The sequence below is a fragment of the Chironomus tepperi genome, unplaced genomic scaffold, assembly GCF_022539635.2.
Source record: "Chironomus tepperi strain 1889 unplaced genomic scaffold, CSIRO-AGI_Ctep_v1 contig_58, whole genome shotgun sequence".
Taxonomy (NCBI): domain Eukaryota; kingdom Metazoa; phylum Arthropoda; class Insecta; order Diptera; family Chironomidae; genus Chironomus; species Chironomus tepperi.
The window spans coordinates 1,835,145-1,852,293 of NW_027226180.1; the positions used below are offsets into that span (position 1 = coordinate 1,835,145).

A 17,149-nucleotide genomic window follows, 5' to 3' on the forward strand; every position below is an offset into this window, starting at 1 on the left:
CTATACAGTCGGGTAAACAACATAGTTAGTGATTCCACATAAATTTGATCCCATTTTCAGCTTAAAGTATCCATTATCACCCCAATCAGTTGACCAGCTATTCTTGGCTATCCAATAATCAGTCGGTGGAGTTGTTGAGTTGTCGGTTCCATAACCTAAAAATTGAGGAATCATTGAATGAGTGCCGGTGATTTTGTGGGTTGACCTGATGATCAGGGTCAGGGAAGTACCCAGGAAGTTGAGGAAGTAGGAGGTTATAGGCCAACCCCTTCCTCCCCATCCCCTGTTTGGATCACAGTGTAGAAATGTCAGAATGTAGCCGAAAACGCTAGTTCCAACCCAACATGACCCTACACCTTATCCTCTCCCTAAAACTCACCAACAAGACATACAGCATGATCCAATTTTTGATCACATTGTGGATCATCAAAGACCCCACTCGAATAGTAATAAAATGACTCTAAACTAGCTCGCATTCCAACTGGAAGTGGACCAATAGCTGCTAAGGCACTCTTCAAGTATTCTTCATCACCAGTCACAAATTGATAAGCAGTTATTTTTGCAGAGACCATAGACTTTTTATATTGACACGTTTGATTGACACCTGTACTAGGATATGTAAAATTGCTGGCAATTCCACGATTTTTGTCAACAAAGTCGTATGATGAGGCGATGGAACCTCCCTGGAAATGGATATAGGATGATTTAAGACTGTGGTGGACAACCTGTGTGCCGAGGGACGATTGGAAATACAATGAAGAGTCAAGGCCTACAACCAAGGTGTGCCGCGGCACAAAGGTTGCCAACCACTGGATTTACTCAACTTACATCACATCCCAAATTTCCGTAATCAGTTGAACAGTCGACTATCTGTTGTGCCGATAAAGGAACAAGTCTTCCATACTTTTTAGCAATTTGACCTTCAATTCCGCAAATCGATGCAAAAGCATAAAAGCTGTTACATGTAAAACCTGCGGTATGATAGAATAAAACGGAATATTATTGGATTTAGGTCATGTAAAGGTCCACTAAGGCTTAATTAGGCTCAATTAGGTGTAATGACTCCTTTTGTACTTAGCCTTAGCGACGATGCCTAGTCAAGTCCCTCTTAAGGTCGGACTTGAGCCAATCGCTACACAAACCATTAATCCACTACCTACCTTGATCCCCAACAGGTGTTACCATCCCCATATTCCTATAATCAAGGCTCTTTGGTGGTGTTGGATAAATTATCGGTTTTTTAATTGCTCTATTCATTTTTACTGCCCTATTTGCATTCTCAGGAAATTTCCCTCCTATCCAAGCCTCCTTGGGGTCATGACATGCACGTGCATTCAATTCAAGCAAATAAGTTGAATCTCCTTTATAGTATTTGACGCGTTGAAGCATCATTCTCTTGAAATTTATATCAAAATTTTTGAATGCAGCAGCTCTTTCCACTTCATTTGTGAAATATGTGTTGTATTTCCGCTGAATTAAAATGATTGAAAATTAGTATGGGGTTAGTGGGATGTTTATTGATTACGTAACGGAAAAATTGACTTTTTGACCCTCTCATTCTTAAAAGTGTCACGTAATAAGTGAAGTCTAGACATAATCGTGAAATTGCAATTTTTAATTTTTTGACAATTTTTCATTATTTGTTAAATTGAAAGTCTCCAGAACAGGCAAAGAGACCCTTTTAGGTACCCTAGTGGTATTACCGTTCGTGAAAGCATCCTCTTTGTCTGTTAGGGTTTATTCATTTCACGACAGTGTCTGTTCCATAAAATCTAACCTGCCACTGTTCAAAATATCTCTGCGTTATGCTTCGAGGATTATCAGCAAGAATTACTTCGAAACCAGACACAATCAACACAAAACACAGTCCATAAATTGGTTTAAAGCTACTCATTATCACTTTAATCACTAATAAGCCTCAGTATCCTAATTTTAACTGATTTTTATCACACAAAATAATTTAAAATATTCCACCAAAACTGCTTCACTAATTTCAGATCTAGAACCGCAACTGAGCTCGAAAAGCTCCACCAAAAGTTCTTTTATACTTAAAGGATGCACGTTTCTTTTTTCTCAAAATTTTACTACCCTATATAATTTTTATTACTAATTAAACAGTATTTTGAGTTTGAAAATTCGTGGATATTTTCAAAAAATTCAGACAGATTTTACAGATACTTATAGTCAGATGTGTAGTCAGCGGGCCACTTATACATCCTCGGCTCCCCACAAATTGCTTGGATTCCAATAAGTTTGAAGCTCTCTTCTCATTTTGAGGGATTTTGGGATTGATAATTGAAAACCCTAGCAAATTGAAGATTTCAACTAAAAAGTGGGGATTTTGACCCCAATACTCCCCTCCCTCCCCTTTTGAATTGAGTTAATGACCCCATGTATTAATGGCTTCATCTCAGATATCACCTAAAGCTTGCTCTACCGCTTGAATTTTGTCTATCAACTTCCAATACTAAGTACAACACTGCCAAGTCCATCAACCACATAACCATCAAATAAACCCTCTTAAAAAGCCCAACAGTACATCCATCACGCTCTCCATCTCACTCAAAACATTAAAAGTCCATTACATTCATCCATTCAACAATCAAAGTACAAATCTCATAAAATTTAATAAAAAATTCAGAGTTCCGAGCCCTCAGTACTTCACATGTATTACAATGTTGCACGAGTATTGAACACATTTCTGAGCACTAGCTTTTGTTTCTTTTTTTTGAAGGGATTTTCAAGAAATTTCACATTTAAATTAGCACTTGTGTGACAAAATCGTGTTGGATATGAATGTGTATGTGAGTTGAGCTTATATACTTATAGAGCAACAGCTGAGTATGGCTGGGTTGTGTTGGTGCTTTGATTTAAGTTTAAGACAGACGATGAGACTTTGGAATTTTTGAATTTTTAAGGCTTAAGTTTAAATTTAGTTGAATTTTAAATTTGCGGATTATTGGAAATTGATGTCCTATTAAGGCTGTATTAAGATTGTATTCTCAGAAATATTCAGTGAATATTTAAAATACGGGAAAGACCTTATCAGTAATTCGTATATTTTATACACATGTTCACACGTCATATTCGTTAACTGCGTTTAATTAAAGTGTTTTGATTTATTTATTAATATATAGTATTTAGGGATCATCCGGAAATGTCAATGAGAATAAAGCTCAAGGCCACACTCGGGGTATCATTTTAAATCCCCTCCTTGCCCACTCCACTCATCTCACCTTGAACACTAAGGGATCTCGATATTTTTTTTTTTTTTTTTTTTAAAATAAAAACCCTTTGGGGATTTTTATTATTTATTCATCCTTCCTCTTAAATCGAGCGACAACTTCTTAAAGCGCTTCCCTCTTTGGACATATAAGCTCAAGTATTCCAAATTCTATTAGGTTCAGCTCTCGTTCCTCAATACTAAGCTCTCTGCGGAATTTTCTCGATCATTCCAACTACACCAGGACGTTGATTCTTATTCAATAAACTCCACTTAAGAAGCCGAATTTCCTCCGAAAAACCACTAGTCCTTGATTCGAACCCTGGAGTTCAAAACTCAACACCAACTTTCGTGACCCGCACCTTGCTAAGTGAGCTATCAAGGCACTTTTGCTTCTTAGCGAATATGGATGCCAGGACTTGACATTTGTCCATGATTTCGAAGAAGTCCCTTGTAGCCTTGTTCTGGGTCTCATTCTCTATCTAAGTTGCAGTCTCAATCCTAGTCTCGATCCCAATCTCCCTTCCAGTCTTGTACCAGTCGCAGTCCCATGCTCGATCACAATCTCGCACCCAGTGTCGGTCCCAATTTAAGTCCCAGTCTCAGTCTCAGTCTCGGTCCATGTTTCGATCTCAGTCTCAGTCTCATTCTTAGTTACAGTCTAGATCCCAGTCTCGGTCTCACTCTTGGTCTTAGTCTCAGTCTCAGTCTCAGTCCTGGTCACAGTCTCATTCCCAGTCTTAATCCCAGTCTCGATCATAATCTTGGTCTCAGTCTCAGTTCCGGTCTCGGTATCGTTACGGTTTCAGTCGTAGTCTCGGTCTTGATCCCAATAAATCATCAAATCCAAGACCTCATTCCCAACACTCAATTAAAAAGGTCAAATCCTGATAACCCATCCCGAACCCCCCAGAAATTTCATTGACGTTTGCAATAATTCAACCGGAAATTTCATTCTAGACTCACAATCGTTATCGCATTTTTTTGTTTTTGTTTCAGTTATTCTTCTTATTTTCGTTCCTCATTTAATGACTTAAGAGCATCGACATTTACAGCATCCAAAAAAAACTTGTTTGACTTATCCATCAACACAGACACACTCGAAATTTTTTTACTCTTAAGTTTTATCGAATATTGTAATACTTTTTGATGGATATTGGTTATGTGACGTCATGTGGTGTACGTCAGGGGTATGTTAAGTGACAATTTTAGGTTAGTAGTGTATGGCAAGAAATTTAGCAGCTTTTATGAATCTGGGACTAATTTATCCGATATTATGGTACCACTTGTTGCTGTGGGTATAGTGCTATATAAATCAGGCCCAGATTAATCGATATAACATTGTATCAACTCAGTAAATAAGATGATAAATTCCTTTTAAACCATAGAGTGTAGATAAAGTGGATAAACAGGTTTCTGTGTTACTATCCAAAATTGCCATTCCTGCTGGTTTCTTCTTTATAACTTTGTTTGATTTTTTATGGCTGTATACAGAGTTGTCAATTGTTGTCTTGTTATGAAAGATAAAAATCTTTCACAGACAGCCATTGGAATGTACGAAGCTTTGCGTTACATGTGTCTCAAGGCTGATGATAGCTTAATGAGTTAGGGTTCGCCAAGTCCCCGCACTTAAAATCTAGACTTACAGTTTATAGTGAGACTCGAAACACTTTTTTGACGACATAACTGCCTGTAACCTTCAAATGGTGTCTGTGAACCGCGTTGCAAAACTTCTCATGTCTAGTCTCAACCTCATGATTTCAAGGTCGGTGTGCAGTAACTAAGTCGCGGAGAAGAAAGCCTCATGTTAATAGAGACAGTGTAGCATTTACTTACTTACTTATTTCACTGGCAGTAAAGGTCAAATGTGATCCATGACCTCTCTTAGTTTGCATCTAAATCTGGCTCTATAGCTGCATTACTGTACTTTTTTTATATCTATCGAAGACATTTTTCCATCAGTTCTTGGGACAATTAAAACTTAGAAGTGGTAATTTTAAAGGGCACCAAGTCATATAGCCTGTTTTAGACGTCAACAGAAAGAGGCTTTGGATGACAGCTGAAAAAAGCCACTACGGCACCAAACCACTTCGACTCACGACCTATGCTGCAAATTTTGTTATTTTCTAGACACGCCTGAGTATAGGAACCTCAAAAGACAAAGGCACTTCCCTAGTCAAAAGCATCAAAACCTGTATTGCCTAGTGAGTATCCTTATTCGATAGATAAGCATGTCAAGAGGGTAGGTAAGTTGGATGGGTGATCATTTGATGACAAAACTTGCAGTTTTTGTGTTAGAAAAATTCAACATTTTTATGCAATTTTACCTCATCCTCTATTAAGTGGATATATAAGCTCTCAGTCATAAGTTATCTTACAATAAGTCAAGCTTAAAATGAGAAAAAAAATCTTATTTTTATTTCACAAATTGACTCATATTTTATCAAATTAGATGAATTTTGAGGATATTGATCAAAAGTGGACATAACAATCCAAATGATCAGTTGCCATTAAGTCCAAGATTCCAAAATTTGCATCCAAAAAATCCCAAAAAAAAATAAATAAATTTCTAAGAAAAATACTAAAAAATCTCAAAATTTACTCACCGACACACAGCTATCCAAAAAAAGTGAGAATGTGCAAATACAGTCGGTCACTAACACATCCAAAAAAGCCAGAATCAACACATCACTTGAACAACAATTTTTACTCTCTCAGTTTACTCGAAATTGTCAAATAAGACAGAAGCAAAAATTCACATTTTTTTTGTTCCTTTTTTATTTTTAAAAGAAAATAAATTTAAAAAAAAATTTTAATTTTTTTTGTGTGTGAATTTTTTATTTTATAATTTTGACAAAGCGGAATTGACTTTAATTTAATTAAATAGGTGAGATTAACAAATTTAATTAAATTTCTCACAAATGTAAAAAAGTCTCTTTTTAGTATCTGAATGTGAACTTTTCGGTGTATCCAAAAAAAAAAAAAAAAAAAATAAAAATAAAAAATTTTTGTGAAATAAAAAATGATGAAAAATGAAGTAAAATCGAGAAAATTTTGCGAAACAGATGACTATATAACTATGGAATATTTTCTAAAACGTGAAGGCTCACGAACAAATGATAGTCATATTCCTATCATTAGAAGACTGATAACAATTGGTGAGTTCTAGCTCATAATTTTTATAAATTTTTTTGGTTCACACTTCTTTGAATGTGTTTGTGACTCTTTTTTTGTGTCTTTTTTGCTTTACTTTACTGTCGGAACTGACAAAAATTTTTATTAAAAAAGATCAAATTAAAAATATTTTTTTTTTTTGGAGTGGGATGTGATAAGAAAATGCTTGCAAATTTAGTGTTTTGTGATAAAGTTAGAACTTCCGTGTGGTGATGGGTAGTGACTTAATTGTAAAATGTTGTAGTTCTTAAAGTTCTGCTATCTATTTAAGTTTGCAACGATATTGAATCGTAGTTTAGATCAGATTAGACTCGGAATTGCTCATAGAATGTCTAGAAAACTATTGTCGATTGGGTAGCAAGTTGTCAATGTTCATACTCAAAACCGGATGTTTTCGCCATTTACTACACAACATGTGTCTGGCCGGTAGAATGACATGTGATGTATAAATGATTAAAAATCTCTTAATTTACAACTCTGACTTGGGTCCAGATTCAATGAAACTCGACACGAATAGCACAAATTGGTTACTCGATCGACAATCTAGACTCATGATTGCATAGCTATGACTTGATCCCAGATTCAATATAAAGTCGTCAACATGCAATCGTCACACCGTTCTGATAGCAGATTATGGATTGATTACCCAAATTGTCGACCAGAATCGACTTGACTCTGACTTGAATCTGACTTGACTCTGACTTGACTCTGATTTGACTCTGACTTGACTCTGACTTGACTCTGACTTGACTCTGATTTGACTCTGATTTGGCTCTGACTTGACTGTGACTTGACTGTGATTTGACTGTGACTTGACTCTGACTTGAAGTCGACTTGACTATGACTTTACTCTGACTTGACTCTGATTTGACTCTGACTTGACTCTGACTTGACTCTGACTTGACTCTGATTTGGCTCTGACTTGACTCTGACTTGACTTTGACTAGACTCTGACTTGACCTCTGACTTGACCTGACTTGATTAGACATAAAAGTTTAATCACAATAATATAAATTCTCCTTTTCTTACACAATCCCCTGGTCTATAAATAGGCTTATCAATCCAAATTTCGACACCAGATTGGTATGACCAGACTGTGGAAATGTCGAAGTTGGTCGTTATTTTTGTTTTTAAAAAAATAAATGACCGTTTATTTTTGAATTTAGAAAGACCGTTATAAAACTTCCGAAATTTTTAATAGAAAACAAAATTCTCAAATTAATTATTTTTCTTGAATCATATTTAGGTTGTGTACAATCAAGCTTCCTGGATTTTTACATAAATTTTTGTAACGGTCAAAATTAAATTGAAATCAATCCAAATTTCGACATTCAGTGTCGAAGGACTTCGACACTCAGATTTCCACAGTCTGGGTATGACTCTTGCATAGTGTTGGATTGAAACCTAATTCAAGTCAACGACACGATAGTCAGGGACCGGTTTTTGGGCCGATTAATCAACTAGTTCTATTCAACTTAATTTTCCAGCCATTTGAAGTCTAATGGGCAACTTACACACTAGACTAATAAAGTCAGTTGTGAATATTTTCTAAAATTTATCTTTAAAAAAAGATGACTAATTATGGATTCAACCACAATACGCCACTCACAGCTGCGCTTCTGTCAGATTATTCAAACATATTTAGTCATATTAATTCACAAATCATTATCTTTCATTACTTCATGTGCTCCCATTAATTTATAATGAAAAGCTTTTTATGTTATTTTGATAACGAAAGTAGCTTAATTCTCAAAATGTGTGGCGCATGCTCATAAGACACTCAAGGAGAGAGTCCAATTTTTTGGATAAAATTTTTCAATTTTTTAAGATTTTTTGGACACAAAAATTGTAACTCCTGGCTTAAAAACTAGTTTGTCTCCTTAAAAAGCCAATCTTAAATTTTTATTAGATCTTACAATCCGTCCATTTTGCTGGGACAAGACATTGAGGCTCGAAGCCTTAATTGAGTCATTATCCAAATTTAAGCACAATTTCAAAATTTGGACAGAGTTGGCAGGACTCTCAGGATTTTGAAATCCATTGGAGTCGGAATTGAATCCAGTCAGTAATCCAATCCGACTCCCGGAGTCAGTTACTGCTGCTATTACTGTTCTTGTCACCATGATCCTATGTCGACCTAAGGCTACAACAGAAGGGTGTCCTTCTGACTCTGCTGCTGGTCTTGTCACCTATTTTGTACAAATTCTCTGTCCGCACATTAAGCTGATATTCTTTCAAATAGCTTAATGTAATATTTACTAACATTTTCTGACTCATTTACATAAAATGCCTAAATTAGTCATAAAATCCAGCTCATTTCTATTTTACTATTGAATCATTTTGTGGTATTTTTATCCATTTTTTGTGGCTAAGTCAAAAGGCAAATGATAGGGGAAAGGGGAGGGGTCACATGACCCTTTATCAAGGGATGTCTTGTGGTTAATTTGAATGGTGTCAAATGTATATTAAATGATATTGTGCCACGAGTTTCCGTCAATTTTTGAATAGATTAGAGCAGTGTTTCTCAATCTATGCCACACGATACCAAAGTGTGACTGCATAATCTTCAGTTTTGTTCCTAAAATTGGTATGACTCACTGATTCCACACTTAACATGAGTTATACTATGTTGTGTTCAAAAAAAGATTCAAAATCACTGAATTAACACAAAAACAAATATGAATAGCTAAGTGTGTCTAGACAAAGGTCATGGCTAGGTAGACTGCGCTAATTCCGGATCATGAACATACTCGCTAATCTACACATTTGCGGAAAATGAGCTTAATTCCTTAATTCACCAATTATTGCTGTTTTTACACTAATAATCACTTAACAGCATCAAACTGTGACTCAACATCCAAATCCATGCATCCAGTTGCATTCGATTTCTATTTTTTTTTTTTTACATTCAAATCTTCACATCATGTCTCAAAAAACTTGTGAATCATTAAAATATCTTTCATTTGTGTGGGTGAGAAATTGGAAGAAGAAATACATGTTGTGACTGCAATGTCTGTGTGCAGTCGTTGAATCAAATGTTATGCAAATTTATGGGAATTTTTGAAAAATTTTTGATTCAAATTTCTGACATTTGACTTTTGTTAGCCATACGGATTAATTGTTACTAACTGACGGTGAGCATGTTCATCTAAATGAGCGTGCCTTATGAGAATTCTCAATCAATTCAAAATAGCACAAGTCAGTTAATTGATCCGACATTCAATATCGTGCAGAGGTAATTCTGGCATGATGCTGGACTCGGTATACATCTGGCACATATACCATGCACATATACCGTGCACATGTACCATGCACGATGTCCAGATGTATGCCGAGTCCTGGCATTATGCCAGAATCACGCTTTGTCGATTAACTGATTTTTGAGCTTCTTTGCTGTACCAAATATCCAAAGAGCATGCTTTCATGGTGCAGATATACCACTAGGGTACCCACAAGCAGTCACTTTGCCTGATCTGATTATTTTACACTATTAACTATCAAACTACTCACGCATTCATCTAAGCACATGATGTTCCGACTGTATTTCACCATACCATGTTCTACACATGTTTCACAACTTCCTTGTTTATTTTATGCTTGATTTTTAAATATTTGATGTTTTTTTTAATTCACAGGCCGTTCACCAAACTGCACAATAACACTAAAAAGCATAAGAGTGTCACGATTACAATGTGAAATTATTTATAGTGATGAGAATATTTTTCTAAGGGATACACAGGTAGGAATGGACAATAATTTGATTTTTTTGCATGGTTATGTGTTGGGTTGCGTTGTTGGCAAAGCTCGAAGTCTACCATTCTAATTTAAGTCGAATTGTGGCTCTGGTTGCGAGAACTGTCACTAAGGTTTTTTGATACCGAGACTAAGACTTCCTGGTCTAGTCGTGGATCACGACAATTTGTCAAAATATAGATTTTGAGAACCCCTAACCAAATATTAGGCTTCAAGCATTTTTTACATCGAATTGTGGACAATTATGTCACCTCAATTCTCTTTCCTTCTGTCTACACCCCTTACCTTATCTTTAATTAATTCATTTAGCACAAATTTACACAAAATTAAATCCAACAATTGACATCATTTTGCTCATATTTTGGACATTATTTACATCATCATCATCTTGCTGCAGGCTTTCTGCTGTAAATAATATTCTGCTGATGATGTCATTGAATGAAAGTTCAAAAAACTTCTCATTTTTAAGTCATCATCAGATTTTTTGTTGTTGTTTTCTTTGAGGATTTCGCAGTATTTTTTTTGAAAATAAAAATATTTATTACATGAATATTTTTGTGAAAAAAAAAATCATAAAATTAAGTATGCGATTTAGGGCTGTTTAAATGTTATGTGACATGAAAAATTGGATTTTATGCTGCCCATTATGTATTGCTTGGGACATCTCAAACCAGCCTCTCTCATCTTGCCCCATCTCATTCATTCTAAAGGATCATCCCAAAAATCGACCCCATCCCCCATCTTATGTCCCCGTTACTTAATAAATAAATAATCCTAAATGTAAAAAGGATTCATTAAAACAAGAATTTAATGTCATAAAAGTTATATTCAATATAACAAATGTTTATGAACGATTATTTTTAGATTTACTATAAATAGAAATATTCGCAAGCATTATTGTATGTGGAAATTTAAATCTGTGATGTCATGCAGTATATATTTACAATATGATATTTGCAATGTATTTCATCCAAAAGTAATTCATTTAAGCGGCATTAGCTACATTAATTGAATTTAAAATGACTTTAGATAGCAGCAATTTCAGAACATTGCAAGGAACATGGCTCTATGGGCTTGATTTCAACTACCAGCCCACATTCCTACACCACTTCCTTCAATTTCCTCATTAGTCCCCCTTCCTGGATATATTTAATAATATCAAATGAAACTCTCTTCCATTTGGAGGTCGTTTGGCTTCCACATAATTCCACGATCATGGGGTAAAAGGGTCTAAGCTAAATGCTTAGCTGAACTCCATTTATCGACTCTTCTTTCGACTTTGTCTCGCTTGGGTATCCAAGGAGAAAAGGAGATAGGAGCGTATTTAAGGAAAGGGGGAGTGGTTTTGGGTGAGGAAGAGTGAACTTGGGGTCAGATACCTTCCACTTTTTGGACAAAAATTCTTCAAGTTTCTAGTTTTTCATGAAAAAATCTATAAATTGTTCATTTATGCGACGATCCATGCAATCCATCTATACCCTTTCCCTCTTAACTCTAACCCAAAAATATCATCCACACCCCCTGAGGAAAGATACACGTTTTCGTAGAGAGACCTTAGCAATGCAACACAACCCTATCGTATTTAAAATATTCAATAAAAAATCAATATTAATCCATATTTTCCTCATTCCTCATTTCAGTCGTCAAACGGCACATATGTAAATAATGAAAAATTAACAAATGAAATGCGAAAATTAGAAGTTGGAGATTATATAGGCTTTGGTGTTAATCCACTACCAAAACGTACCTATGACTCAAATCAATTTGTATTTTCACTCCAAAAATATCAAAGTGTACAAAGTGTTGAGATTGCCGATGACGACAATGTGGACGGAAAGTCATCAAATGAGATTATGGATCATACATATAATCTAGATCCAGTTGACAATTTAACACTAAAAAATACAAATTCCGATGACTTTTTAATTCAATATGATTTTAAATTTTCCGATGATGAAGTCAAACAGACGTCCATAAATCACCAAAAAGAGATTGACTTAAAATACGATAAACCAAATCGTGAATCAATTTTGACTTTATTTAACGACAGTGATGACGCAAACGATTGTATGGCGTCAAGGTCAACACAATCAACGGCTGATGTACAAATTGAGAATAAAGGCTTATTAGTTAACAGATGTGAGACTGTAGACAGTAAATTATGTGATGCTAAAAAAGAGACTGCAAAAAAAGACGTTCAGGATGTTAAAGTTTTATTTTTTAGACAAGATTCAAAAAATATTGGAAGTAAGTCAAGGAGAATTGGTGATAATTCGAGTGCTGTAAGGAAAAGATCAAAAAATTCTTCAAAACCATCGTCGAAAAAGTTTGTAGATTCATTAAAAATGAGTAAGGAGCCATCGACGCTGATTGAATTGCTTAAAAGACCTTTACAGCCTGGTAAAGGCCAACTGGAACCTACAAAATATTTCGATGTAGAAGTTATTAGAATAGATGATTCAAATGAGAATACACTGGACTGGTCTGAGGTCAACAATCCAAATACCATGAACATATCATCAAATTTTAGTCACATGACCTCAAACTTTGGAAACCTAACCTCAAATTTTGGAACTCTAACCTCAAATTTAGGAAGCTTAACCTCAAATTTCAGTCAATCAGCCTCAAATTTTAGTCATACAGCACCAAAGATTGACAACAAAGCCACACATTATGGAAACCTAACCTCAAAAGTTGACAACATAACCTCAAAAGTTGACAACATAACCTCAAAGTCTTCAACATCAACAAACCCAGAATACCAACCTTCAACATCTGAAGCCCTTAGGAAACATTTAATGAGCAAAACCTCAACACCTGGACCACTTCTAAACTCAAAAATAATTCAAAAGCCTTCAAATGTCCAAGTTATTCGGAGATTATCAATAGACTGTAGGAATCAAATGACTCATACAGATCCAGCATCAAACGCCAGAACCATGACCTCAAAAGTCCCAATAACTCCACCAAAACTTGAACTTATTCGCAGATATTCGACAGAAAAGTCAAAAATCATCAACAAAGTTCCAAATTTAGGAACTGAATCGACTGTAATTAACAAGATTTTACCAAGATTTCCAACAACATCTGGAACCAAGTCTGAAACAATAACATCTGGATTATATGCTCAAAAATATCAAACTGTAGACTTAACGTCTGCTCCAAATGATACTTATGGAACATTTGAGACAGATTCAGGAAATAGAAAATTTAGCCTGGATTACTACAACAATGTGACTGATAATGAGGATGACTGTAAGTTTATCGGTCAAATTGTGATGGACAATCCAGGTCCAATGAGGAGTTTTGGTGGTCAAGCAGGATCAAGTCAACAGGTACTAAAGATTCTAACTTAAGTTGCAAGGATTCTGATAAATTTAATGAAATTCAAAGGTTAGAATCCACAAATTCTCATATTTTAGCACCAAATACTCATCCGGAACCTGTAAAACCTATTGAAGAGTTGAATAAACACCTTAAAGCTGAACAACCCACAGAAGAATCAAATAAGGAGCCGAAGAATCAACATGAATCTGTTAAATCTCCAGTTAAGGAACAATCAAATCTATTCAATGCTGAACAATCAGCAGAACATCCAAACAAGCCAGAAGTTACTAAATCTAACAATTTTAATGACGATACAACAAGAACCAGTAAGGCAATTCAAAGTATCATGAATATAGCTGGGAAAATAAAGTCAAATGAACATCGAAAGACACAAGCTGATAAGAGGGAACCAGGAGGATCAGAACCAAAACTATCATCAGTGTCAAACAGAGTTGAACCGTCTCAAATTGCAAATTTATCAAACAATCCTAATCTCAATACAATTTCAAGGATTAATGGGGAATCGAGCTCAGCAAATGTACATTTTAAGACATCCAATGGAGAAACTTCAATTGAAGGCATTAGAGTTCATCTTCAACCAAAATATCCATCACAGCTTCAAAGCAACCTTGTTGAATCAACGAGCTATGAAAAAGACTCACAAGCTGAGCAAATAATCCACAATAACTCAATTGTAAGACATCAAATCTCCAACATCCCACAAAATCAAGCTTCAATCCATCCTACTCCACGTCCAATATATCGAGTTGATCCTCAAAGTCTTCCAAGTTTAAATCCACAAATTAAACAACAAATGCTTCAAAACCCACCAAAACCATCAACATCGAACGTCATTGGCCAATCTGAGCAGCCAATGAAGCCAAAACAGTCAAAATCCAACAACAAACCATCGAGAGTTCGTCGAACTGATGCTGAAATTAACAGAGATTTGGAATTGGTCAATAAGAAGCTAGCAAGTAAGTTAAATGAAAAAGGGGTTTATTGGATCGTTTTCTTATTACGTTCAAGAAGACAGCATGAGTAGACAGAAGGTACAGAGTGGGTTAAGGGACTTGGGGTTCCATACAAGCTGGGGAACCTCTCTTGGTCACGCTCTAAGTCTCATAAGTTCGTCGAAATCGAGACTTCTGACTTCATATCTGTCATTGACCTTGAGAAAAATGCTCATTAATCTGTAACGTAATTAGTGCCGTACCCACATCACCAAAAATCAATTATATCCCATACAAAACTAATCAATTTCTTCCAACAGGTGAGATGAATGACAAAAGATCCGACACAGGCTCAAAAGTCCTCCAAAATACTTCCAAATCCTCAACATCCTCTAAACATCCCAACACAACTCAAAAGCCAAGCACAATTGCTGATCAACAGCCAATAATTGACACAACCGAGCCATGTTCCACCAGAAAGACAAAATTGTCGTCAACAGATGTCGATGAGATTAAGGAAATTATGTTGAAAGCAGTTGAGGAGATTAAAGAGAAAATTATAAAAAAGGAAGTAGCACAGGTGATTGTAGAAAAAATATCAGATGTGTTGAAAAGTGTCGTATCTGATGATGAGGACAGTGAGATTCTGGATGAGAAATTGGGTGTGTTTGTGAAGAAGAGCAAAAAAGGTGGAAAATCAGCAGGTACACTGGATGATGTCAACAAAGAATCTGTTGGAAATGAGCCTGGAAGTCAATTGAACAATAAAAATTTACCCAGCGTGGAAGTTCATGATCAATTCTCAACGACTAGACTCAATGTTCAATCAGTTATTCCTAGTATGACAATACAGACCATAAGTCCCTCAATGTCAAGTCAAAATGTGCTAAATGTACAGCCAACTGCTACTCACATGACACCTGGACCAGTAAATCCATTAATATCAGCAACTACAGCTCCAGTGCCAATTCTATTCAGTGCTGCAAATATTCCTCAAAATAATCCATATAACACATCATTCACTACAATATACACAGCACCAGTTCCTTATCATGTGGTCAATTCGACGCCTATGTTGATGAACAACACAAGTATGTCGACGACTGTTGGTAATCCCAGTGTGAATGCTGTTAATCAATATGGATCTGCTCAAGTTGATGTGAATGGCAATCATGGGCCGATCACATATTTGCCTGGAATTCCTGGAAATTCTGATAGAAGATCTGGAAGTGTTGGTGGAAATTTAGTCAATTATGGACGAAATTCAGTAAATTATGGACGAAATTCAACAAATTTTTGTCAAAATTCGGCAAATTCGTCTCAAAATTTGGCAAATTTCCCTCAAAATTCAGCAAGCTTTTCTCAAAGTTTAGCCAATTTGCCACAATTTGATGGAATTTCGTCCCAAAGTCCATCAAATTTTCATCAAAATTCGGCAAGTTTTCCTCGAAATTCAGCAAATCTACCTCAAAATTCGGCAAGTTATCCTCAAAATTCAACAATTTTTACACAAACTTTAATCAATTTAGCTCAAAAGTCTGCAAGTTTTGCTCAAAAACCACCAAATTATGCAAATATTCCAGCTAGTCTGGGGCATATCCAGCCAAATTTCAATCCAAATCATGATGCCAGGGTTGGATTTGGTCATACCTCATCAATTAGACCTGTGACTAGCCAATCGTCACCCAAATCCGACATAAGATCTCAAAATTCACCAATTTTGAGTGATCCTGTCCATTATGCCCAACAATTCAGGCATCATCATCCAAACTATCCATCAGTTCCAACTTCATCATCTGAATTTTACTCATCAAACCTCAATCAAGTCCATAAAGTACCTCCAACATCGACTCACACCGAACCTACCCAAGAACCACCAGAAGTAGTAACAATTTTGAATCTCGAGCCAGCGAAGCAGTCAGTCAGCCTCTCTAATCTCCTAGAAACCTCAAACAATATTCTAATGAATAATGATGCTGACTCAAACAATCTTTATGCCACGACTATGGATGAGATATTTTTTCCACAAAATTTTGATGACGTCAGCACACAATTGACATCAACATGCTTACAAAATAACTTGTTGATTGATGATTTGAAGGTTGTTGAAGATTGTCAAGTGGAAACTGAAGGTCAGGTTAAGGACTCAGCTGCAGTTGCTGATGAGACTAATCTTAATGAAGAAACCAGTCAAAATGATGAAGGAACTGATACTACGACTGATAATGTGGAGATAACAGACACAATCAGTAACCTCAAAACTGAATCAATAACAGTCAGCCAATCAAATCAAATTGATGATAACAGCACATGTAAAATCCCTATTAATACACAAAACGACGATAACGTTGACTGCGACACATCAGACGAACAAAAAGAAGAAGTACAAAATAGCAATACTGAAATTAACAATAAAATTACTACGCAAATTGACAATAATGATGAAAATGTACAAAATGAAACACATGTATCCAGCACGGAAGTTGAAGAAGATATTCAAGCGTGTGACGATACGGCAATTGTGATAAATAATACAAAGGCAATTGAGGAGGAAGTTGGAGTGATTAATCAAGGTAGGTTGCCACATATCAGCTCTCACTACCTCCCTTCTTCCCTACCCCTCCTCCCAGAGCAACATGAAGCTTTAAAGGCTCCGTTAAAGCTCTAAATTAAGCAGTAATATTTCATTTCGGGTGCCATTTCGCTCAAATCAATCAGA

General features: G+C 35.7%; 3 protein-coding genes across 3 annotated transcripts in view; 2 read left to right on the top strand and 1 right to left on the bottom strand.

The window, feature by feature from the left end:
- On the bottom strand, positions 1-16,658 carry LOC139100405 (procathepsin L-like). Its single transcript, XM_070653021.1, has 5 exons — positions 15,344-16,658; positions 1,161-1,470; positions 829-971; positions 380-683; positions 1-155 (listed from the first exon to the last, which is right to left on the bottom strand). Exons 2-5 carry the CDS (start codon positions 1,390-1,392, stop codon positions 1-3), a joined length of 834 nt encoding a protein of 277 aa, XP_070509122.1. The 5' UTR covers positions 1,393-1,470; positions 15,344-16,658.
- On the top strand, positions 6,068-13,531 carry hog. The gene is made up of 4 exons (XM_070652857.1): positions 6,068-6,110; positions 6,167-6,381; positions 10,033-10,136; positions 11,791-13,531. The coding sequence occupies exons 2-4, from the start codon at positions 6,246-6,248 to the stop codon at positions 13,504-13,506; spliced, it is 1,956 nt and encodes a 651-aa protein (XP_070508958.1). The 5' UTR covers positions 6,068-6,110; positions 6,167-6,245; the 3' UTR covers positions 13,507-13,531.
- The window catches only part of LOC139100228 (platelet binding protein GspB-like), a 14,846-nt gene continuing 11,227 nt past the window's right edge, over positions 13,531-17,149 (top strand). Inside the window, exons 1-2 of the mRNA XM_070652838.1 lie at positions 13,531-14,454; positions 14,751-17,003. Coding sequence (XP_070508939.1) covers positions 13,824-14,454; positions 14,751-17,003 — 2,884 coding nt within the window. The 5' untranslated portion in view covers positions 13,531-13,823. The remainder of the gene's footprint in view (positions 14,455-14,750; positions 17,004-17,149) is intronic.